The sequence below is a fragment of the Vitis riparia genome, chromosome 4 (assembly GCF_004353265.1).
Source record: "Vitis riparia cultivar Riparia Gloire de Montpellier isolate 1030 chromosome 4, EGFV_Vit.rip_1.0, whole genome shotgun sequence".
Classification (NCBI taxonomy): domain Eukaryota; kingdom Viridiplantae; phylum Streptophyta; class Magnoliopsida; order Vitales; family Vitaceae; genus Vitis; species Vitis riparia.
This window is the reverse complement of record NC_048434.1, coordinates 3142349-3166269: the sequence shown is the minus strand read 5'-3', so window position 1 is coordinate 3166269 and position 23921 is coordinate 3142349. Positions and strand designations below refer to the sequence as shown.

The following is a 23921-nucleotide window of genomic DNA, read 5'->3' as shown; positions in this document are numbered from 1 at the left end:
TCTCATTTTGTTTTTCATCCTTTATTTTCAAGTAGTTTAAAATTGGTAAAGTCAAGTCTCCTTAATGGAATATTAGGGTTTTCGAGTATAAAAAAACCTACTTTTATTGAAAATTTCTATAAAAGAAGATGACGTTATTACATTACTTGTCAATGCTAAATTTTGATTTGCCTTAACCTTAACGATGTTTGTTTGCTCTGCTTGTTCTATTTACAATTTCATTCAATATTCAACCTTATAGGTTATATTTGATTATTGGGAAGTACTATGAAATGAAAAAAAAATTTCAAAGTGAATTATTTTATTATATTTTGTTGTAATATGAAAAATCTTGAAGAATATCAAATATAATTAAAATTAATTAAATTTTTTTTATATATTTTAAAGTTATTTTATTATTCATGCAAATAGCATCTACTCTTCAAATGTGAGAGTAAACATGCAAATAGTATTTCAAATTATTTTTGATCAATCATATCATTGTAGTTGCTATTCATTGCATCTTATAAATCTTAAGATCAAGACATGTATTTAAATACATCAATTGTTGAAATTCATAAATGCGTTTGGGTGAAAATTAATTAGTAAAAAAAACAAGGAAAAGAATACGATGTTGGAAGGTGGGGAATAAGTGATAAGACTATCAGTCTATAAGAGCTAGTTGGGCAGGGAAGGATTTGAAAATCTAGAAGTCTACTACTTTGTCGGAGTCTCTGCTCACAGGACCCACCATACTGTACGGTCGGATAGGGCTTATCCTTATAAAGGAAAAGGAATTAAGGTTCCTAAGATTATTATTATTTTTTATTTCTATCTCAAAAGCCAAAACCCCACTTTTTTTTTTTCCTTTTTAGTATTTGATTTTTCATACCTCCACCTAACTCATTCCAATATCTTTTATTTAAATAATAATAATAATAATAATAATAATTAACTACCAACCTACCTCTTCCTCATAAATATCCAAAAGGTCGAGAATACGATGCCTTTTTAAGGAAAATATTAGAAAGTTAGATATCGTTTTAGAGGTATTTAGATCGACTCAATATGGGTTCCTATTCAAAGGGCATGCAAGGTGATAAATAATTTTTTTTTTTAAATATTAAAATTATACTTATTTTTAATAAAAATATTTTTAAAAGACAATTCATTTCACGTATTATCAAGATTGAATTTGAAAATCTAGTTAGCTATAAGTGGATATTATATATATGTTTGGTTCTTATAAAAATACGAGAAAAAAAAATAAATAGTAAAAAATAAAAAAGATATTAAAGTCAATAAATTATTTTCATATATTTCTTTAAATTCATTTCACTTATCTTCATTTATTACGAAATGACTAAATAATTTTAATTATATTTGATTTTTTTATATTTTTATAGTGAAATTAAATATTAAAAAATTATTTTCTTTAGTATTGTTTTTATTTCCTTAATATTTTTTGAAACCAAACATAATTGATTATTTTTGAATCTCATACTTATTCCATTTTTTTAAATACAAAATAATATTTTATGCAATTCTATCTCATGTGACAAACATATGGCTTAAAAAAAGGCAAGCAAAAGTAATTTTTAAAAAAAAATTAAAATTATTCAAAATGATTATTGGATTAAGTTTTTTCCATGAAATAACTTTATATTAAAGAAAAGAATGAACAAGTGTTCAATATTAATATTTTGTATTTAATGAATTATTTCATAAAGTTAAATTAATTAATTTTTCGAAAGTATTAGATCGATATATTTACTTTCTTTAATCTTAATTAACATAAATAAGATAATTTATATTAAGTTATGGTATAAGGTTATTCATTAAATATATTTAATAATTTAAATTAAGTTATTAAGTAAATGTGGAGAGAATAAAAAAAAAAAAAAAAAAGATGGAAAATTTGAAGAATGATGATGGGTGGTGGTCTAGAGGAAGCAAAAATATCGCAGCATTATTAGAGTGCATGTGAAGGACTCTCCTGTTCTCACGCACGAATTCAGTCACAGTGAAATATAACATAAGATGTAAGCTTGGTCACAAAAGGAAAAAGGCAAAAGATCGAAAGGAACCTCTGTGGGCTCTCTCATTAATGCCCTAGCCCTTAGCACCCCGGACCCCTCCCTCCCTCCATCCATCCATCCGTCCATCCATCCATGCATCAATTCATTCACCAACCATCCATCCATCCATCTGACCTATGATTTCCTTTTATTTTTCTTTTTCTTTTTATTGTCCTGTGGAGGAGGAGATCTGGTGTATCTTAAACAAGAGTACTGCTGGCAGAACTAGAAGAAGCCGTCTGATCATAATCGGACGGTTTTGCTGCCACTGCACTGTACCCTGTACATGGCATCATTGACCACAAAGAAGATAAACATTCACGGGTTTGCTTGAAAATAAAAAATAAATTTTAGATTTTCAATTTACAACAAGTCATTTGACTTGATCTTTCAAATACCCACCATGACATTTATTTTAATTTTTTCTATAATTTTAATGCATTTTTTTGCTATATATATATATATATATATTAATTTTTGGTTTTAAGGCACAACTTTGAATTAAAATTATATATTATTTATTTTTAAAAATAAAAAAATATATTTCTACACACTCTTATAAAAATAATTATAAAATAATAATTCTTTAAAAATAATTCAAATTTTATCATATCACCTATCAAATATAGTACCTAAGATGATCAATAATACTTATACGACAAAAAGTACTACTTGAATAATGAAAGATAATACCTTTGACAAGAAAAGCATAAAATGTTAATTATTTTTAAATAATAATTTAAAATTTGTATTTTATAATTTCAGACTTCCATTTTATGATTTTTTTTTCATAAGTGTATGAAAACACTTTTTTTTTCCAAAAAATAATAATATATTCTTATTTTATGCTCTTAAAAATTATTTTTTAATTTTTTTAAAGTTTGAAATAGTCAACAAATTTATATGGAAATAATTATTATTTTTATTTTTAAAAACAAGAAAAAATAAGTGTAACAAAATGAGCATTTTTTTTTCTTTTTTGTTTTACCCAAATTTTAGCATATACAATTTCCTTATAAATAAAATTCAAATATTTACCATCAATGAAAATAGAAGGTATTGAATGAGATTACGACATGGATGGAATATCATGGCTGAGTTGTGGACATGACCCACTTGTTTCACCAACTACCATCTAAATACATTAATTCTAAACTTTTAAGCCTTAAATCATATTTACAAAACCCTAAACCCCAAAAACATATACTTACATCTTAAAACCAATCTCATAATCTCTAATGTAATACATAATTTAATTGTTAATTATTTTTCATGTTACGACATAATTAGAAAATTAATTAATATTTAATGAATCGAATCAAACCAAGTTTTTTATCATATTTGATATCAGACTCATTTGAAAACCGTTTTTAAAAATTACTTTTTAAATGGGGTATCTTAGTAGAAATAAAGGAATGAAAACAAAATGTTTTGTAAAAAAGAGAAATTGTTGCACCCCATGAGATGTAAATGTGATTGCCCATGTATCAAGGAAAGCACTTCACTTTCTCAACATTTGTTTATTACTCCTATCAATGTATTGAAAAGGGCCCTCTCTATATTTGTATATGCAGATCTTTTCTTCATAAAAGGGCTGAGATCTCTCACTTTCAACCACAAATTTTATTTTTATTTTTATTTATTTATTTATTTTTATTTTATGCCTTTTCTCTTGTCCACTGAAACTTTCAATGCTTAGATCCTCCTGTTGACATATATGTCTTTTATTTTATTTTTCATTTTTTAATCAAAATTGAGGTTCAGTTTGAAAACTGTTTTTTGTTCTTAAAAAAAAAAAAATTCCTTTGATAATAAAAAAATTATTTTATGTTTTTTATTATTAAAAATAAAAACATGGTGTTTTAAAAAAACATATTTTAATTGTTTTTTAAAAACTAATTATACAAATATATAAAATGATAAAAAAATAAAACACTAGATATATAAAAATTATTTTTAAAACGTATTTTAAAATATTAAAAAAAGGTTAAAAATGTTTTAGATTTTCAAACTGATTTTTGTTTTATAAAAATCAAAAAACATTTTTCAAAAACTATTTTTAAAAACTATTTTTCAAAAATAACTATCAAATAGACCTTAGGTTTGTTTTTCTTTTTTAAATAAAAGTTAAAATTAAAGTCTAAGTTACATTTAAAAATAATAATAATATTGATATGAAAATATATCAAACGTAAAAGAATTTATTATATGACTAAAAATAATTTTTTTATAAGGAAATATTTCCTTTTTTATAGATTTTTTTTAAATCACAATAAATAAAGTGAAAATTTAGAAGTGTTTCTAAATTTTTTAATATTTAAAATTTTTTTATTTTTAAAATATTAAAAAAACTAAAAACATTTTCCAAAATCACTACTAACAACACTCTTAATAAAATAAGTTTATTTTTTTTTTTTTAAAAAAAGAGTGTTAAAACATACCTTTATGATTTTCATAAGATATGACACTAAAAAACATTAATAAAGCATGACATGTATGACGAAACATTCATACAAAATGACATTATTACAATAAGCAACAACAAATCATTTTGAAAATGCATAAACTTTATAAATATAATTGAAAATGTTACTTATAAAAAAAAATAAGATGAATGGTTAATATGGGAAGTGGAAGCAAGAAATTTGACTGTGAGTGTAGCAAATACCAGAGTTTCTCCATAAAGGGGTGACTCTTTTAATTTGGGTTTCTCATAAAAATAATAAATAAATTGCCATAATTAGATTTTTTCCAAAAAAAAATAATGAATAAGTTGACATAATTTGAATTATTTAGAAGTTAAAAATCATATCACAAGGGAATCATATCTTCTTTTTTTTTTTATTTTTTTTTGAAAATAATTAGCCCATGAATCAGGTTGGATATATATTTATTTATTTATTTTTGTTGAGATGGGTGCTAGGGTTTGGGAGAAGAACCGCCACTTTCATGTAGATGGAGTGAGAGACACGTACCAATCACAGGAGAGATATGTGGGGAGGCATCTTAAACCTGAGTTTGACATGACAGGGACAGTAAAATATCAACCAAATGGAGGGTGGAGGGCACGCGCGGGGAGGGCTTTATTCACTAGGGTTTTGCTAGGGCAACTACAATGTGGTAGTGATAAAGAAGCAGAGCACCAAAAATCCAGTTGGAGGGCTGTGATAGGGTGACCTAGTTTCTCTCTCTAAGGGTGTCCCACTTTCTTACTCTAAAAGTAAAGGAAAATATAGATATTTATATGTAGAGAGAGAGGGGCATGACAGAGAGATGAGTCATGGCATAAGGGCGCATGGTCATGCCCTTGGATGATTTTAATACAACAAAACCTCCTTTCAAGGACAAAAGATAAAACACACTACTCTCTCTTTCTCTCTCTCTGCTCTTTCTCTCTCTAGACTCGATCAGGGTTTCTCTCAGTTTCGCACTCGAATTCTGGTGACCCACCTTGGAATCTCTGGCCACGCTTCATCTCATGGCTCTCAGCTTCGGATGCTCTCTCTGACGATACCATTTGTTGGGTGGGCCGTGGAGGATCGGACTCGGGTTGAGGGAAGATCGTTGTGGGTGGTATTCGAGTGAGAAAAAGGTGTGGCTTTGATGTTTAATTGGTTGGTTTTTGATTTGTTTGTGTTTTGACGGTTGATTTTGTGTTGATCTGTGTGGGTTTTAGCTGGGCTTCAGCTCACTTTTTCTCGATATTTAGGTCATTTTGTTGTGATTCGTACGTCAATTTTGTTCGTTGGTTTGTTTTTTCTTGTTCGGTTTTCATTTTATGTGAGATTCTAAAGCCTTTTGTGGTATTTTATGTTTCGTTTTAATTCTTTTGGTAAGGAGTGTTAATTCTTTGGAAAGTTGTGATCTTGTTAGCAAATAAACCCTAATTTTTTCTCTTTATGGATTGATACGCTTGATTGTACTTTATAGTTTGGAGTTTTTGGAGGTGAGTTTGATGTGGGTCTGTGGATTATATGATAAATCTGGGACATTGACACAAGTTTTTTTTTCTTTCCCTAGTGCCAAGCTGTATTATTTTCATAAAATGCAAAACCCTAATGCCTGTTTTGAATCATCAGGCGTTATTTTATGATTTACTTTCTGGTTGTCTTAGTGGGTTTACCTATATGGTTGATTTTACTGTATGTAAAGTCATGGAAACAGTGACTGCGAGCATCTTTATCTTTGTTTCTATGCAAATCTAGGGTTTCCAATTTTTTTTCATTATAAACTTCTGCATTCGTCTAACTTTGTGGGTTGTTATTTTATGTGCCAAATCAATCAATCTGCCTTCATTTGGTTTGTGGGTTGTTATTTTATGTGCCGAATCAATAAATCTGCGTTCATTTGGTTTGTGAACTACTTCATTATAATTTTTAGAACGACTGATGTATTTTTCACTGATGATTTCATAGTGTGTGAATAAAACCTCACTTGTCTGTTTGGGTCTTCAACCACAATCTTGTGATGTATTTCGGAAATATTGGGTGTGTGTTTGTGTTGTGTGCATACTGAATTCATCACATCTGAATCTTCATCTGACCATTTCAGTCATTCTATCATAAGAAGCTTTGTGTCTGCATGCTGTGTAGTTAGCTGATTCTTTTACCATGGAGGAGTGTGTTTTGGCTGAGGCGAGTCATCAGAGAGGAGATTCCATTCTTACATCCAAGCCTAACAGACCACTTGTTAAGATTGACTCCATATCTATTGATCTGATCAGTGCTGATGAGAAGAATGAGGCAGAAAAGTGTCAACATTTCTCAATACGGTATGCCTTTAACCTAAGTATAAGGCATTCTTGTAGCATTTGTATAATTTTTTCCCAACTATCATTACTTGGTCAAACACTGACATGATCTTGTTGCTGCATGCATGCATGCATGAGCAGTAAGATCCACCACCAGTAGAATATTATGAATAAAATGGGTACCATGCCTTCTGATTTGTTACTCCTAGAATGTTTTAGAACTAAATATTTTCTAGTTCCTAGTTTCTTTGTAATATGTTGCTGTCAGTTTTTATTCATGGTTTTACACATTTCAAAATCCTTGTTGATTATACTGTCTTCTACCTTCTAAACATACAAAGATCTGCTACTTTTATATGCAACTGAGCTATACCATTTTTTTTCTTAAACACAAAATTGGATTAAATTTTACTCTTTTGTCCACTGAAATATACCATCTTAAGCTGGAAGTAGCTTACTTCTTATTAAGTCCATATGAATGTGAATGCAGTGGATATGTGGCTGAAGTTCGGAAAAGAGACAAGAAGATTTGTTGGCCATTTGCCTTGGATGAAAGCCATAATAAGTTGGAGGAGCAAACTTGCATCCTTCCTCCTCTAGATGTGCCCAAATTTAGATGGTGGCATTGCCAAAATTGTCTTCAGGAGATTGGCACCAAGGCTTGTGAGAAGGAAATTGCAACGGTTCCTAGCTGTAATAACACTGTATATAAATCCAATGGAACTTGTTTGCACATGACATCCCATGGTGCTGAGACGGTGTTGCTTTTAGATTATCCAAGAGCTTTGAATGTGGACATTTCTGAGGGAAGAAAAGTTGATGCTAGCACTTCTGGAAATGCGAATGACAATGAGCATCATCTTTCATTATGTAGTGATAAGCAAGACAAGCAAGCTGAGGTTGCATGTAGCATCATCATAGGTATACTTCAATTGAATTTGTTATTTAAACATCTTATTGAACATACCAGCGTGTTTGACCCGTTTATTTTATTCCTCCAGGTGATGAGAATCGCTCAGAAGAAGATGCAGATCAGGTTATTCCTGAACCACCTTGTGGTGCAGCAAAAGTGAATCCATGCCTGATGATGGAAAAACAAGCAGGTGACACAGGTAATTTTACTGTGAATCACAAAGCCTCCAAGCAACTTTGCGACTTAGCTGTGTTCAAGTCATAGTAATTACACTTCTATTTTCTGAAACAGTGGCTCTTGAATTGAACTGCAATGGAGTTTATGAAGTTGCTGATATTGGGCTTTCTGTTGGAAAAATGAAATACATGGTCAACAGCTCTGATGAAACTTGTCAAATGGGAAAGCATACTTCAATGGATGATCAGAACAACACAGCTTGGGGTTCGTCCAAGGTAGTTACTGCAGTTGGTGTGGTTGATGAAGCTCTTAACTCTGTCAGTGTCCTTAAAAATGATTGTCCGCTACTGGAATTAGATGACTCTGATCAAGCATCATCTGAGAGTGATGAAATTTTGATTAAAAACAGCTTCAATCGGCAACATGATAATTCAAGTGGTTGGCGTCGTAGAAAATCTCGAAAGGTGCGTTTGCTGACAGACTTGTTGGGTGCAAAAGAAAATAATTCTACCTCCAATGCAGTAATTGATGCATCCACCAGCATAGATTCACTTTCCGTTCCCCAAGGTGAAGTAGCTGTCCAAGGAAATGCTAGAAGGGGTTTTAGGGGACAGAATAGGAAGAGGAAGATGTTTCAAGATGAAGACTGGAGACCCCCTGAGATAAGCTATCAAAATGATGCGAATAAAAAGTTTAGGACATTCAAAGGAGATGTGGAAATAACTGATATCAACATTGCAATTGACAATGCTGAATCAGAAGAAGATGGACCTGCTGGAATTGGTTCACAAACTGGTGTAAAGACTCATTGGACCAGACCCAAAATTGATAGAATATCTGGTCCCAATAAGAAGAAGAATAAGAAGACCTCAGTAGATGATGGATGCTCTTCATTATTGCCTCCACAAGTAGCGACTGGCAGAGAAATTCAGGACAAAAATGGGGATGCAGATATAGGCAAGGCTACTGATGCTGTTTTATCCAAATCACCACATGATGCATTTGCAGGTAAAAGAATTGAGGCTTTTCTTAAAAATTTGCCTGCACAACAAACTGAGGGAAAATCTAGTTTGTCTAAGAAGAAAAATAAGATGCCTCTAGTTGAAGATGGAGAGGCTTCTTTAATGCCTTGGAAAAGTGGAGTCATCGGCAAAGATCAAATCACTAGGACGGAAGTAGAATATTTGCGGTGCACAACTCAAACTGTTCCATTTCAATCAGTACAAGATCATTCTGCTGGAAAAGATCTGCAACTTTTTCTCAACAGCTTGGCTGCACAGAGAAAAGATGATGCAAAATATGTTGCACCGGTTGAAGATGGGTTAGCTTTCTTTTTATCACAACAAGAGAACCTTCACAGAGAAGATGTAGTTATGAGGAAAGATGTGGAAAGAAAGCAGCATATTGGAGGTTCAAGTATTCCTTTTAAACCTGTACCAGATAGATTATTTGGGGTAGGGGTGAATCGCGATATCAATGGTAAGAGAACTACTCATGGAATCCCTTTCCTGAGTGAAAAACAAAATTGCTCCCCCAGTGTTGAAGATTGGAGTTCTTCTATGAAGCAGAAAGTGGTATGAGCCTTTCTTTTCATACTATTATTGCTAGAGTAAGATATTTTCCTTAGAGAACATTTATATTATAAATGTGTGGGGTGCTTTGCCTCTCTCTCCTCCGTTACTCCCAACAAGATCCATTATTGGTAATCTAGATGCAATTTTTTTTCATGACATGGTTTGTCCTACAGAATATTTTGTCTGAACATGAGAATAACAAAGGAAACCTCTTGTTTGAATTTTAATAGTTTTGTCACTTATAGCTTGATTGAGGCAGGGAATATTTGTGTAGAGATCAATTTCTCACTTCAGAAAATGCATTATATAAATCTGGCCTTTGTGCTGATCTGAATATTTTACCACCTTTCCTTGTAATTGAAGCCAATCCTGCACTGGTTGTGAAGGTAGAAATTCTTTTAGTCCGTTCATCTGGGGTTGGGATGGAAATAGATGGAACGGTGAATTCAATTTTTTGGTCAAAGAAAATGCAAAATATGAATGTCACCTTCCCAAGAGAATATGGATATCCAATATGTCTTTCTCACTCTAATGCCATTTGTCATGATGGTGTTAATAGCTTAAATGTGTAGTCACCTTACCCTTGTGAGAGAGGAAATGAAGTCCATCCCACATAGTTGATAACTCTGCTATGACTATCACGTTAATTTAATTACAAGAGGAATTATCTGTCTCTTTTAGTTAAATTTGATCCTCATCTTGACTTTTATTAAGCTTAGATATTTTATGTTTCATCAGAAATGAAACAACACTGGAATTAGTCACTACAATTTTCATTTGGACATTTTGAACATTGCGATCATGTTTTCTGTATGAAGTCAAGTGTTTTGTTTGTCCTATGTGTAAGCATGTTGGTATGGCCTAAATATGTTGCAGTGCTGATTAAATCATTCAACGTTGAAGCAAATTATAATAGTTTTCTTATTGTTGTTGGATTTTATATTTCCTTTTGCATGACGCTGATCTCATGGTACATGGATGCATATGTGCATGTTTCAATATATCATGCAGGTTTTGCATAATGTTTGATTGTATGTGCTTAAACTTTTTATCCATCCCTTTTTATGTTTAGAATTTAAATGCTTCATTACTTTGGAAGTGTATTGTTTGGGGCAGTATTGATTATTTTTTTCACAGGATTTCTCTGGGAAATGCAACAAGGAGAAAGCTATAGAAGTTCAAGAACTTTCAGAAGCTAATAGAAAGCACAGTGACCACAGAGTTAATGAAGTATTTGAACAAGGAACTTCAGATGACATACCTATGGAAATTGTTGAACTCATGGCAAGAAATCAGTACGAGAGGTGTCTTTCTGAAACTAGAAATGATTATCATCTTTCAGAGACAACCAATGACACAAGGAATGCTGGAATGATGGATTTCACTAAAGTATATGCTAATGGGGCATTCAGATTGTTGCAGGAGGAAAACAGCCACAGGCAAAAACCTCAGTCCAGCTATGGAAGAAATAGTATGTTCACAACAGCTGAAAATGTAGGATCCAGCAGAGAGAAGTCAGGTAGTTATTTTTCTCATTTTAGCAATAGGAACCATTTCAATATGGCTCAACCAGAAGGAACTCATGGCTCTACTGGGGTTATAGCATTTCCAGTGTGTCAAGAGAAGCCATCTAGTGGTGTTCAATTTTCTTGTCCTGGTCCCAGCCGACATAATGGTGCTTCAAATTGCAAGTGGAGTAGAGATATGGTGGGGCAGAGGTCTTCTCATACTAGTTTGCATGCCTTTGAAGCATACAATGCATGCTACAACGCTCCTCAACAGAGTGAAGAAGCTGCTCATGTTTGGTCAGCCCTGACACCAAATCACATGGCTTTTGGATTCAGCATTCCTCAAGAATGTGCAACTCATTCAAATAACATGGATATGATTTCACATTCGTCAAACGTGCTTCACAAAAGAAAAATGACTGGCGAACAAGATCTGAAGTTCTTAAATTCAAATGCTTTTGACCTTGAAAAGCAGAACAGGAGCATTGGTTCTGAAACTTTGAACAGAGCACATGTGGAATATCCGTTTGCTTGCAAAGATAATGGGATCAAGCTTCATCCAAAGCTCGTGGGGTCTTTAGATCTGTATTCCAATGAAAACATACCAGCTATGCATTTACTTAGCCTCATGGATTCAGGGATGCAATCAAGCACCCCCTTCAGTATGGACGGAGATTCAAAATTCCTTAAGAAATCTGCTTTTCCTCGTGATTATGACTCTAGGGAGTTCTCAGGCCTGGAGATTGGTGCATATAAGGCCAGAAATTCCTCAAGACAACCATCATCTGATCATTGTGGTAAAAATCACCTTGCAGAAAGATCCTGTGCATGTTCTCTTGCTGTTACGTCAGTTGGTGCCTTTGCTTCTTCAAGTCAAAAGGATGGGAATTTTAAGCCTGCTGGTTTAATAGATCAAGTTCTCCCAAGATCTCGAGGAAAAGAGAAATCAAAAGTACTTCCTCCACCTATTCAGAACAGAGGCTGCACATCAAGAAAATCTTCATCCACATGTGGTGATTATTCTGGCACAAATCATGAATCTATCCCTATCCATGATACGCAGAAAAGGTTCCCTGGTGCTTCCAACTCAATGAGGTTTCCTTTGCAACCTCACACAATTGAAAATTCAATTGAATGCGTTGCATTGGAGACCCACTGTAATGGTGGAACTTTTTGGCCTATCAACAGCAGGTCTGAGACGGAAATCTGCAGCATTAACAAAAATCCAGCTGATTTTAGTGTGCCAGTAGCAGGAAATATCTATATGATTGGTGCTGAAGATCTGAAATTTGGAAAATCAATTTCTTCTGAGAATAGAAATGGCTTAATCAATGTGGATGGGCACAAGAAAAAGAGGGTTGTAAAGCTCACTTCTGTAAAAGAACGTGCTCGACGCCGAATTGCATGAGCTTCTCCCAGATTTCATTACTAGTAGCAGTTCACTTCCAAATACATTTCTCATTGAAATAATGGTTATAGGGCACATCCTTTTCAAGTGCATTAGACAAAAAACTGTTTCTTGAATTTTCAGTTGAGTCTTCATTGTTTCATTTTCAGCAGGTGGAAGTTTTTCTTGCTGGTTCCTGCTGAAAGAGAAAACCTTGTATGCTTAGTGGAGGATATCAGATAGCAAATGCGTGCCAGATTATGCATGGAAACTGATCTTTAATCAGCTCAGGAGTGATGATTCTCTTGGCTCTGGATCTTTTTGGGCCTTTTCGATGTCCAGGGATGAACTATGAGAGCCTTGTTAGGTGTGAGGTAAAGGCCTGTATATACCTACATATACCATAATCTTGCAAAAATAAACTTTACATATATGCAGTTTTGATTTTGGGTCTGTATGGTGGTGTTATTTGACAAGGTTTCATAAAAGCCCCAATATTGCCCTTTGGTTTTCTAGGGCTTCACATGGTTCTTCAGTTTTCTTGGGTTTTAGTCTTATGCTCCGTGCCTGACCAAGAAATGGGAATGGAAACAGAGAACAGGACAGTAGGTATTTTTGGCCTCCAATCGATGTAATAGAGAGGACCCCAAAGCTTGTAATTTATTTAGTGTTTTACCAAATAACTTGGTGAGAATGAGACAATGTTTAATGAAATTTGGGTGCTTCAGTATGTAGAATCATTGGAGGATGACATCATTGAAAGTTTGAGCAAGAATATCCCCTATTTTGATGTTCATGGGTGATTTTATGCGATGACTGTGATGCTGCAGAAGCCTAAATCCTGAATATTTGGCACTTGTTGGGATGAAGGATTTGCTGTTGGAGTGCATATTTGATGCTTACTTCTTCTTGTTTCATAATTCATTCCCTTTCCAGGGTTTTTTCTCTGGAACCAATCAACTCCTGCCGGAAAGTGAAAATAATCTATGAGTTTGTACCAACCTAATTTGGATGTCCCATAAGAAACCCAGTTCCTTTTGATTTTGTTTTTGGAGGATGAAGAAAATAGCTACTGCAAGGGACCTGCTGAGTCGAGTGTTACTTTCTCAGCTGAAAAAAATTGAGCCTGGATTCAATGCAGAAATACCCAAATGAAAGGGTAGATACATCGCTAGGAAAATAGGCAAGAATCGAATAATTAGCTAGTATTTTCAAATGGGTTATGGGGCATATGAACATCTGATTATACAAATCTAGTCTATCATGTGTGCCATGGCATTGGAACTAGAATTAGACTCATGTGCTTGGTATGTTCATGAAGTTCAGGTACAGATGTCTGAAGATCCAACTCCTGCGAGGGAGACCACCGGAGATTGATCTGATCAGTTGGGTTCTTAATACTTTTGGTTCCGAACTTCTGGGCATTTTCCGGTTCTCTTGTTTCCAGCACATGTAGTGTGAATGGACATACGTTATATGATGTCATCTAATTTTTACAACTCAGAAGCCACTCCAGGGAATAAACTAGCCTTCTGGGGACAAACGCAAACTGCCATTTACAATCCTTAAACAAAAGCTTAAATAGATTTGTCTGGTAAATATCACACAAATGACAATCAGAAAAACCGATTTGATAACCTCAAAATGTTTCGCTTTCCTGAATAAGATTACACACCAAGATAATTAAGTCCTCCATTTTTTTGAAGGTGACATCTGCATTAGTCGGATCAATTTATGAAGGATTAAAACGAGGTGTTTCCACACCGAGTGCGGTTGGATTTCTTGTATGGTTTGGGAAGAGCAATATGAAAATGGCGATCTGATTGGTGATATCTTCTATGGAGGTTGATTTTGAGAAAATGGGGAAACTAGAAACAACCCCAGAAGCAAATCTTGATCATCAGCAACCCCTATCATCGGACGACACAGATGCAGCCCCATCTTTACCACCTGCACCTCATTTCCACACTACCACCTCCTCCCCGGCTCATGATGATCATCAACAACCACAACACATGGAGCAGGAACCCCCACAACACCCCACGGCCGAGCCTCGCACGAATGATCATCACGTGCCTCACGTAACACCTCCACCTGACGGTGAACACAGACAAAACCCCTGCTGTGACCTTCCCACCGCAGACCAGTGACAGCCACGCGCCACCCTCAAGCAACCAGCCAGTGCAGTTGGCATCGGAAACTGCAAACGTGAGGAAGCAGCAGCCACAGTTGGAGAATGGGATAGACTCAATCCCAGCAGAAGCGTTCCCGCCCCAGCCTAGAATGCAAGTGGTTGAGCCGCCGCGTCCAAACGACCAGCTTGTGGTGTATGCCGCCCCGCTGCCAGAGGCTAACAAGATGGAGGGTGGCGGTGCTAATGCTCTCGTGCCCGTGACTAGGCAGGAGTCTGGACAGATACATCTGATTCTTATTCAGGCTGTTGGCAACCCCTGGAGGAGTGGCCTCTTTGACTGCTACCAGCACCCTATCAATGGTTTATATATGTTCCATTTTCATGCAACACTCCATGACTAAATACATTAAAGGAGTTTACTTCTGAATCTCTGATAGACATAGGAAATTATTTTTTTCATCCCTATTATATGTTTCGTTTTTTCTTTCGGGCATGCAGCAATGATAACAACCGTAGCACCATACGTGACCTTCGGCCAAATCGCTGAGATAGTGGACAATGGCAGTACGAGTAAGTCCCCTTTTTCTCCCATTGAATTTCAGTAATGGTCTTAGTGCATGATTCTCATTGAGTAGTCACAGAAAAAAAGAGAAGAAAGCTTGAAAAAGTCTCACCATTCCAAACAGTAACAAGATTCTAGTTTTCCACTCTTTGCTGGTGTCTTTTCACGAGCAATCACGTGGTGTTCCGAAAAGTAGAAAAAGTTTTTGATACTAAGCATGAACTCTTCTTATATAGATGCGTTTTAAAGACCCGAGCAAATAATATTCTAAGTGTCCTATTATTTTTAGATTACAAATCATACACAGCTAGCTACAATCTTTTAGTCCTTGCAGTTCTGCCTCTCTATGGTCCACTTCAGTAATTGGCACTGAATTCCAAATTGCAGGTTATGTCACTGGGGCAACGCTTTAAATTCTACTTGTTCTTTGCAATAAATCATTGGAATATTGGAGTTCGGTATAGACGAAGAGTAAGAGATGCTTATCAACTTGCCGAGATGCCATTGACTGACCGCCTTGTGCGCCTTGCGTGCCTTGTGTCAGGAGTTCAGAGAGCTTAAAAATCAAGGCTATGATCCATTTCTAGGTATATATATATATATATATACTTCCTACAGGATACAATGGGGTCGTTGCCCAAATTCAAGAGGAGATGCGGCAACAGTTCGATGAATGGTGCCATTCCTCTAATATTTCATGGCGTTATAGTCATGAATTCAGTGTTATAAAATAATGTGATTGAGCTTTATGTTCAAGATTTGTGATAGCTATAGATTCTTGGACTCTGATTTTTTTCTTTTTTTCTTTTTTCAAATCTTAAATGCTTATCATACCGTCCTGGGCGTAGTGTGGTTGGCAAGATGGCATGACTTTGACCATGTTTGAGCTATTTTGGACTGAACATAATTGGACTCCGAAAATGGGTCTGAGCTAGGGTTCTACTGGACTTGGGTGTTATCGTACAAAGCAGATTTTATTTGATTATTTTTTATAAAAAAAAAAGTCTCAAAATTATCTCTATTTTTTAAAGTAATTCAAACAGCCTTACAGTGGAGAATGCATGGATATTTGGTGGGTTCTGTGATCAGCTGTCCAAATTGACTGCATTTCAGCTCGCAGACTACATAAAATCAGTCGAGCTTTTCCTTGTAAACAACACAGAGTTTTGCATAAGTGCCCCTTTAGTCCTGGTTGCAGTATTGGTATTCTGAACATATGTCGCCTCTCACCGTTAGCCTCGAGGAAACGAATCAGAAGGCCATTGTATACGTACAGGTCCACCTCACAAGTGTTAATGTGGGGTTTTGAGTCTCAGTTTCTTCACATGGCCAAAATCTGTAGCAGTAATTTTATGTTTGGTTACCCTAAAATACTAAAAAATAAAATAAAATAAAATATTTTAATGTTAGATTTTACAATAAAAAAATAAATATAATTAAAATCAGTAAAAAGTAATAATATATTTTCAAATTATTTAATTTTTCATAGGAAGAATAAAATAAGTAATATAAGTTGGAACTAGAATATTAAAATAATTTATTATTTTTAAATCTTTTTTGTTTGTTTTTTTTCTTTATTATTGTTGATATAAACTTACGAAGATCTGGTACTTTATACATGAAACTGAGCTATACCATTTGTTTATTTATTTATTTTTTTTTTCTTTAAACGCAAAATTAGATTAAATTTTATTCTTTTGTCCACTGAAACATACCATCTTAAGCTGGAAGTAGCTTACTTCTTAGTAAGTCCATTTGAATGTGAATGCAGTGGATATGTAGCTGAAGTTCGGAAAAGAGACGAGAAGATTTGTTGGCCATTTGCCTTGGATGAAACCCAAAATAAGTTGGAGGAGCAAACCTGCATCCTTCCTCCTCTAGACGTGCCCAAATTTAGACGGTGGCATTGCCAAAACTGTCTTCAGGAGATTGGCACCAAGGATGCTGAGAAGGAAATTGCAACGGTTCCTATCTGTAATAACACTCTATATAAATCCAGTGGAACTTGTTTGCACATGACATCCCATGGTGCTGAGACTGTGTTGCTCTTAGATTATCCAAGAGCTTTGAATGTGGACATTTCTGAGGGAAGAAATCGTGCTTCGTTATGTAGTGATAAGCAAGAAAAGCAAGCTGAGGTTGCATGTAGCATCATCATATGTATACTTCAATTGAATTTGTTATTTAAACATCTTATTGAACATACTAGCGTGTCTGACTCATTCATTTTATTCTTCCGGGTGATGAGAATCGCTCAGAAGATGTTGCTGATCAGCTTATCCCTGAACCACCTTGTGGTTCAGCGAAAGTGAATCCATGCCTGATGCTGGCAAAACATGCAGGTGACATAGGTAATTTTACTGTGAATCACAAAGCCTCCAAGCAATTTGCAACTTAGCTGTGTTCAATCATAGTAATTACTTTCTATTTTCTGAAACAGTGGCTCTTGAATTGAACTGCAATGGAGTTTATGAAGTTGCTGATATGGGGGTTACTGTTGGAAAACTCTAATCCATGGTCAACAGCTCTGCTGAGACAATCAAATGGGAAAGCACACTTCAATGGATGATCAGAACAAGACAGCTTGGGGTTCGTCCAAGGTAGTCACTGCAGTTAGTGTGGTTGATGAAGCTTTCAACTCTGTCAGTGTCCATAAAAAGGATCATCCACTACTGGAATTAGATGACTCAGATCAAGCATCATCTGAGAGCGATGACATTTTGATTAAAAATAGCTTTACTCGGCAACATGATAATTGAAGTGGTTGGCGTCGAAGAAAATCTCGAAAGGTGCGTTTGCTGACAGACTTGTTGGGTGCAAATGAAAATAATTCTACCTCCAATGCAATGATTGATGCATCTACCAGCATATATTCACTTTCCTTTCCCCAAGGTGAAGTAGCTGTCCAAGGAAATGCTAGAAGTTTTAGGGGACAGAATAGGAAGAGGAAGATGCTGTCAAAATGATGTGAATAAAAAATTTAGGACATTCAAAGGAGATGTGGAAATAACTGACATCGACACTGCAATTGACAATGCTGAATCAGAAGAAGATGGACCTGCTGGAATAGGTTCACAAACTGGTGTAAAGACTCGTTGGACCAGACCCAAAACTGATAGAATATCTGGTCCCAATAAGAAGAAGAATAAGAAGACCTCAGTAGATGAGGGATGCTCTTCATTACTGCCTCCACAAGTAGCGATTGGCAGAAAAATTCAGGACAAAATTGGGGATGCAGATACAGGCAACGCTACTGATGCTGTTTTGTCCAAATCACCACATGATGCATTTGCGGGTAAAAGGATTGAGGCTTTTCTTAAAAATTTGCCTGCACAGCTAACTGAGGGAAAATCTATTTTGTCTAAGAAGAAAAATAAGATGCCTCTAGTTGAAGATAGGGAGGCTTCTTTAATGCCTTGGAAAAATGGAGTCATCAGCAAAGATCAAATCACAAGGAAGGAAGTAGAATATTTGCGGTCTACGCCTCAAACTGTTCCATTTCAATCAGTACAAGATCATTCGGAAAAGATCTGCAACTTTTTCTCAACAGCTTGGCTGCACAGAGAAAAGATGATGCAAAATATGTTGCACCGGTTCAAGATGTAGCTATGAGGAAAGATGTGGAAAGAAAACAGCATGTTGGAGGTTCAAGTAGTCCTTTTATACCTATACCGTACCAGATAGATTATTTGGGGTAGGGGTGAATTGCGATATCAATGGGAAGAGAACTACTCATGGAATCCCTTTCCTAAGTGAAAAACAAAACTGCTCCCCCAGGGTTGAAGATTGGGATTCTTCTCTGAAGCAGAAAGTGGTACGAGCCTTTCTTTTCATACTATTATTTGCTAGAATAATATATTTTCCTTAGAACATTTATATTATAAATGTGTGGGGTGCTTTGCCTCTCTCTCCTCCGTTACTCCCAACATGATCCATTACTGGTAATCTAGCTGCAAATTTTTTTCATGACATGGTTTGTCCTACAGAATATTTTGTCTGAACATGAGAATAACAAAGGAAACCTCTCGTTTGAATTCTAATAGTTTTGCCACGTATAGACTGACTGAGACAGGGAATATTTGTGTAGAGATCAATTTCTGACTTCAATAAATGCTCTTACCACCTTTCTTTGTAATTGAAGCCAATCCTGAACTGGTTGTGAAGGTAGAAGTTCTTGTAGTCCGTTCATCTGGGGGTGGGATGGAAATAGATGGAAAGGTGGATTCAATTTTTTGGTGAAGGAAAATGCAAAATATGAATGTCACCTTCCCAAGAGAATATGAATATCTTTCTCACTCTAATGTCATTTGTCATGATGGTGTCCATAGCTTAAATGTGTAGTCACCTTACCCTAGTGAGTGAGGAAATCAAGTCCATCCCGCATAGTTGAGAACTCTGCTATGACAATCATGTTAATTTAATTACGATTTTCATTTGGACATTTTGAACATTGTGATCATGTTTTCTGTATTAAGGAAAGAGTTTTGTTTGTCGTATGTGTAAGCATGTTGCATGGCCTAAATATGTTGCAGTGCTGATTGAATCATTCAATGTTGAAGCAAATTATGATAGTTTTCTTACTGCTGTTGGGTTTTATATCTCCTTTTGCACGACACTGATCTCATGGTACATGGATTCATATGCGCATGTTTCAATATATCATGCAGGTTCTGCATAATGTTTGATTGTATGTGCTTAATTTAACTTTTTAGTCATCCCTTTTTATGCTTAGATTTTAGATGCTTCATTACTTTGGAAGTGTACTGTTTGGGGTAGTATTGATTATCGTTTTCACAGGATTTCTCTGGGAAATGCAACACGGAGAAAGCCATTGAATTTCAAGAACTTTTAGAAGCTAATAGAAAGCACAGTGACCACAGAGTTGATGAAGTATTTGAACAAGGAACTTATACCTATGGAAATTGTTGAACTCATGGCAAGAAATCAGTACGAGAGGTGTCTTTCTGAAACTAGAAATGATTATCATCTTTCAGAGACAACCAATGACACAAGGAATGCTGGAATGATGGATTTCACTAAAGTATATGCTAATGGAGCATTCAGATCGTTGCAGGAGGAAAACAGCCACAGGCATAACCTCAGTCCAGCTATGGAAGAAATAGTATGATCACAACAGATGAAAATGTAGGATCCAGCAGACAGAAGTCAGGTAGCTATTTTTCTCATTTTAGCAACAGGAACCATTTCAATATGGCTCAACCAGAAGGAACTCATGGCTATACTGGGGTTATAGCGTTTCCAGTGTGTCAAGAGAAGCCATCTAGTGGTGTGCAATTTTCTTGTCCTGGTCCCAGCCGACATAATGGTGCGTCAAATTGCAAGTGGAGTAGAGATTTGGTGGGGCAGAGGTCCTCTCATACTAGTTTGCATGCCTTCGAAGCATACAATGCATGCTACAATGCTCCTCAACAGAGTGCAGAAGCTCCTCATGGTTGGTTCACCATGACACCAAATCACATGGCTTTTGGATTCAGCATTCCTCAAGAATGTGCAACTCATCCAAATAACATGAATATGATTTCACATTCGTCAAACATGCTTCACAAAAGAAAAACTAATGGAGTACAAGATCTGAAGTTCTTAAATTTAAATGCTTTTGAACATTGGTTCTGAAACTTTGAACAGAGCACATGTGGAATATCCGTTTGCTTGCAATGATAATGGGATCAAGCTTCATCCAAAGCTCATGGGATCTTTAGATCTGTATTCCAATGAAAACATACCAGCTATGCATTTACTTAAACTCATGGATTCAGGGACGAAGTCAAGCAACCCTTTCAGTATGGAAGAAGATTCAAAATTCCTTAAGAAATTTGCTTTTCCTCGTGATTATGACTCTAGGGAGTTCTTAGGCGTAGAGATTGGTGCATATTGTTGTTCTAAGGGTATCAAAAAAGAGAGAATTAGCCCTAAAACACATAAGCAAAGAACAAAATGAAGAACTTGAAACTTGTAAGTTGAGGCATGATAAACACTGTCCTTAAAATAGATCTACCTTTCTTGAAATAGATCTACTTTCTTCGAAGATGAACTCAGTGCACTTGGATACTGGTGATCTATCTCCAGGATTCAACAACCAATGAATCTCGCCTTAGGTGCACTCTGCAAGTAAGACGTGTACAACCCGAGTTCAGAAATATTCCTCTAAATAGATGTATGAATGCAGCAAGGACGATGATAAATTAATAGAACTCTATGAAAAAATTGGTATATGGAGACAACAAGGAAAGTGATGAACTGAATAACTCTCTAAAAAAATTTGTGCATGGAGAGTTTTGGGTGACCTGCTTTTATAAGCCACTAACATAGTTCAAATGGAACTCTACTTGTAAACAAAACTCTACTTGTAATCGGAACCACTAACACAATCCCAATGGGACTCTTGGTGTATATTGTTATTCTAAGAGTATAAAAAAAAAAAAAAAAATTTGCTCAAAATACACAAGCAAAGAACAAAATGAGGAACTGAAAATTTATCGATGATAGGCTAAGGTGTGACAAACATTGTTTTTGAAATAGATCCACCCTCTTCGAAGATGAACTCGGCGTGACAACTAGTGAATCTTGCCTTAGGTGCATTCTCCAGGTGAGATGTGTACAACTCGGGTTCAAAAATATTCATTTAGATAGATGTATGAATGCAACAAGAACAGTGATGAACTGAAGAACTCTCTGAAAAAATTGGTGTATGGAGACAAGACTCCAGTTGTAATTGAAGCCCACTTAAATGGACTTGGGCCCTATCGGTGAGGGAGACTCTCCTATACCTCTCCACAAGCCCATTAGGCTAAGGAAAGTGGGATAGATAATATACCCACTAAAGGGTTATTATCTTTCCCATGCGGAGAAGTTAAAACACTTAAAACACAACTTCACATTTACACTCGTCCTAGACATATAGGCCAGAAATTCCTCAAGAAAACCATCATCTGATCATTATATGGTAAAAATCACCTTGCAGAAAGACCCTGTGCGTGTTCTGTTGCTGTTACGTCCGTTGGTGCCTTTTTGCTTCTTCAAGTCAAAAGGATGGGAATTTTAAGCCTGCTGGTTTAATAGATCAAGTTCTCCCAAGATCTCGAAGAAAAGAGAAATCAAAAGGTCTTCCTCCACCTATACAGAATTGAGGCTGCACATCAAGAAAATCCTCATCCACAAGTGGTGATTATGGCATAAATCTTGAATCTATCCCTACCCATGATATGCAGGAAAGGTTCCTTGGTGCTTCCAACTCAATGATGTTTCCCTTGCAACGTCTACGATTTAAAATTATTTTGAATGCATTGCATTGGAGACCCATTGCAATTGTGGAACTTTTTGGCCTATCAGCAGCAGGTATGAGACCGAAATCTGCAGTATTAACAATTATCCAGCTGCTTTTAGCGTGCCAGAAGATCTGAAATTTGGAAAATCAATTTCTTCTGAGAATAGAACTGGCTTAATCAATATGGATGGGCACAAGAAAAAGAGGGATTTAAAGCTCACTTCTGTCAAAGAACGTGCTCGACGCCGAATTGCATGAGCTTCTCCCAGATTTCAATACCAGTAGCAGTTCACTTCCAAATACATCTCTCATTGAAATAATGGTTATAGGGCACATCCTTTTCAAGTGCATTAGACAAAATTGTTTCTTGAATTTCCAGTTGAGTCTTCATTTGTTTCATTTTCAGCAGGTGGAAGTTTTTCTTGCTGGTTCCTGCAGAAAGAGAAAACCTTGTATGCTTAATGGAGGATATCAGATAGCAAATGCGTGCCAGATTATGCATGGTAACTGATCTTTACTCAGCTCAGGAGTGATGATTCTCTTGGCTCTGTATCTTATTGGGCCTTTTCCGTGTCCAGGGATGAACTATGAGAGCCTTATTAGGTGCGAGGTAAAGGCCTGTATATACCTACATATACCATAATCTTGCAAAAATAAACTTTACATATATATTTGACAAGGTTTCATAAAAGCCCCAATATCGCCCTTTGGTTTTCTAGGGCCTCACATGGTTCTTCAGTTTTCTTGGGTTTTAGTCTTATGCTCCGTGCCTGACCAAGAAATGGGAATGGAAACATAGAACAGGACAGTAGGTATTTTGGGACTCCAATCGATGTAATAGAGAGGACCCCAAAGCTTGTAATTTATTTAGTGTTTTACCAAATAACTTGGTGAGAATGAGACAATGTTTAATGAAATTTGGGTGCTTCAGTATGTAGAATCATTGGAGGATGACATTATTGAAAGTTTGAGCAAGAGTATCCCCTATTTTGATGTTTATGGGTGATTTTATGCAATGACTGATGCTGCAGAAGCCTGAATCCTGAATATTTGGCACTTGTTGGGATGAAGGATTTGCTGTTGGAGTGCATATTTGATGCTTACTTCTCTTCTTGGTTCGTAATTCATTCCCTTTCCAAGGTTTTTTCTCTGGAAGACTGGAACCAATCAACACCTGCTAGAAAGTGAAAAAAAATCTCTCTATGAGTTTGTACCAACCTAATTTGGATGTCCCATAAGAAACCCAGATCCTTTCGATTTTGTTTTTTGAGGATGAAGAAAATAGTTACTGCAAGGGACCTGCTGAGTTGAGTGTTACTTTCTCAGCTGAAAAAATTTGAGCCTGGATTCAATGCAGAAATACCGAAATGAAAGAGTAGATACATCGCTAGGAAAATAGGCAAGAATCGAATAATTAGCTAGTATTTTCAAATGGGTTATGGGGCATATGAACATCTGATTATAGAACTCATGTGCTTGGGTACAGATGTCTGAAGATGCAACTCCTGTGAGTGAGACCACTGGAGATTGATCTGATCAGTTGGGTTCTTAATACTTTGGTTCCGAACTTCTGG

At 35.6% G+C, this 23921-nt stretch overlaps 2 protein-coding genes and 1 long non-coding RNA gene across 7 annotated transcripts; all 3 read left to right on the top strand.

Moving 5' to 3' along the window:
- The first annotated feature begins 5408 nt into the window (after positions 1 to 5408).
- Positions 5409 to 12819, top strand: LOC117912843 (protein EMBRYONIC FLOWER 1). 5 transcript variants are annotated; one of them, XR_004651046.1, is made up of 7 exons: positions 5409 to 5649; positions 6650 to 6828; positions 7298 to 7728; positions 7809 to 7919; positions 8012 to 9471; positions 10609 to 12451; positions 12537 to 12819. XR_004651046.1 is itself a non-coding variant. In XM_034827592.1 (7 exons), the coding sequence occupies exons 2-6, from the start codon at positions 6668 to 6670 to the stop codon at positions 12385 to 12387; spliced, it is 3942 nt and encodes a 1313-aa protein (XP_034683483.1). In that variant the 5' UTR covers positions 5409 to 5649; positions 6650 to 6667; the 3' UTR covers positions 12388 to 12410; positions 12537 to 12819. The 5 variants fall into 5 exon arrangements, 4 of the variants coding, with proteins under 4 accessions (XP_034683483.1, XP_034683479.1, XP_034683482.1 ...); XM_034827592.1 differs by having other exon boundaries at positions 10609 to 12410; XM_034827588.1 differs by having other exon boundaries at positions 10609 to 12819.
- A 384-nt stretch (positions 12820 to 13203) lies between these two features.
- LOC117912844 (protein PLANT CADMIUM RESISTANCE 5-like) lies at positions 13204 to 15835 on the top strand. The gene is made up of 3 exons (XM_034827593.1): positions 13204 to 14860; positions 14999 to 15070; positions 15450 to 15835. The coding sequence occupies exons 1-3, from the start codon at positions 14650 to 14652 to the stop codon at positions 15473 to 15475; spliced, it is 309 nt and encodes a 102-aa protein (XP_034683484.1). The 5' UTR covers positions 13204 to 14649; the 3' UTR covers positions 15476 to 15835.
- A 6746-nt stretch (positions 15836 to 22581) lies between these two features.
- Positions 22582 to 23290, top strand: LOC117911996. Its single transcript, XR_004650959.1, has 2 exons — positions 22582 to 22669; positions 22754 to 23290. It is a non-coding gene; the product is annotated as an uncharacterized LOC117911996 (long non-coding RNA).
- Positions 23291 to 23921: the final 631 nt, after the last annotated feature.

What these genes read in the sequence shown, in the direction of transcription:
- LOC117912844 (XM_034827593.1), top strand. Translation starts at nt 14,650, where the DNA reads ATGCAAGTGGTTGAGCCGCCGCGTCCAAACGACCAGCTTGTGGTGTAT. An exon ending in CTACCAGCACCCTATCAATG is followed by an intron (nt 14,861 to 14,998) that starts GTTTATATATGT and finishes TCGGGCATGCAG; the next exon opens with CAATGATAACAACCGTAGCA. An exon ending in AGTGGACAATGGCAGTACGA is followed by an intron (nt 15,071 to 15,449) that starts GTAAGTCCCCTT and finishes TCCAAATTGCAG; the next exon opens with GTTATGTCACTGGGGCAACG.
- LOC117912843 (XM_034827592.1), top strand. Translation starts at nt 6,668, where the DNA reads ATGGAGGAGTGTGTTTTGGCTGAGGCGAGTCATCAGAGAGGAGATTCC. An exon ending in TGCATGTAGCATCATCATAG is followed by an intron (nt 7,729 to 7,808) that starts GTATACTTCAAT and finishes TTATTCCTCCAG; the next exon opens with GTGATGAGAATCGCTCAGAA. An exon ending in CTTCTATGAAGCAGAAAGTG is followed by an intron (nt 9,472 to 10,608) that starts GTATGAGCCTTT and finishes TTTTTTTCACAG; the next exon opens with GATTTCTCTGGGAAATGCAA.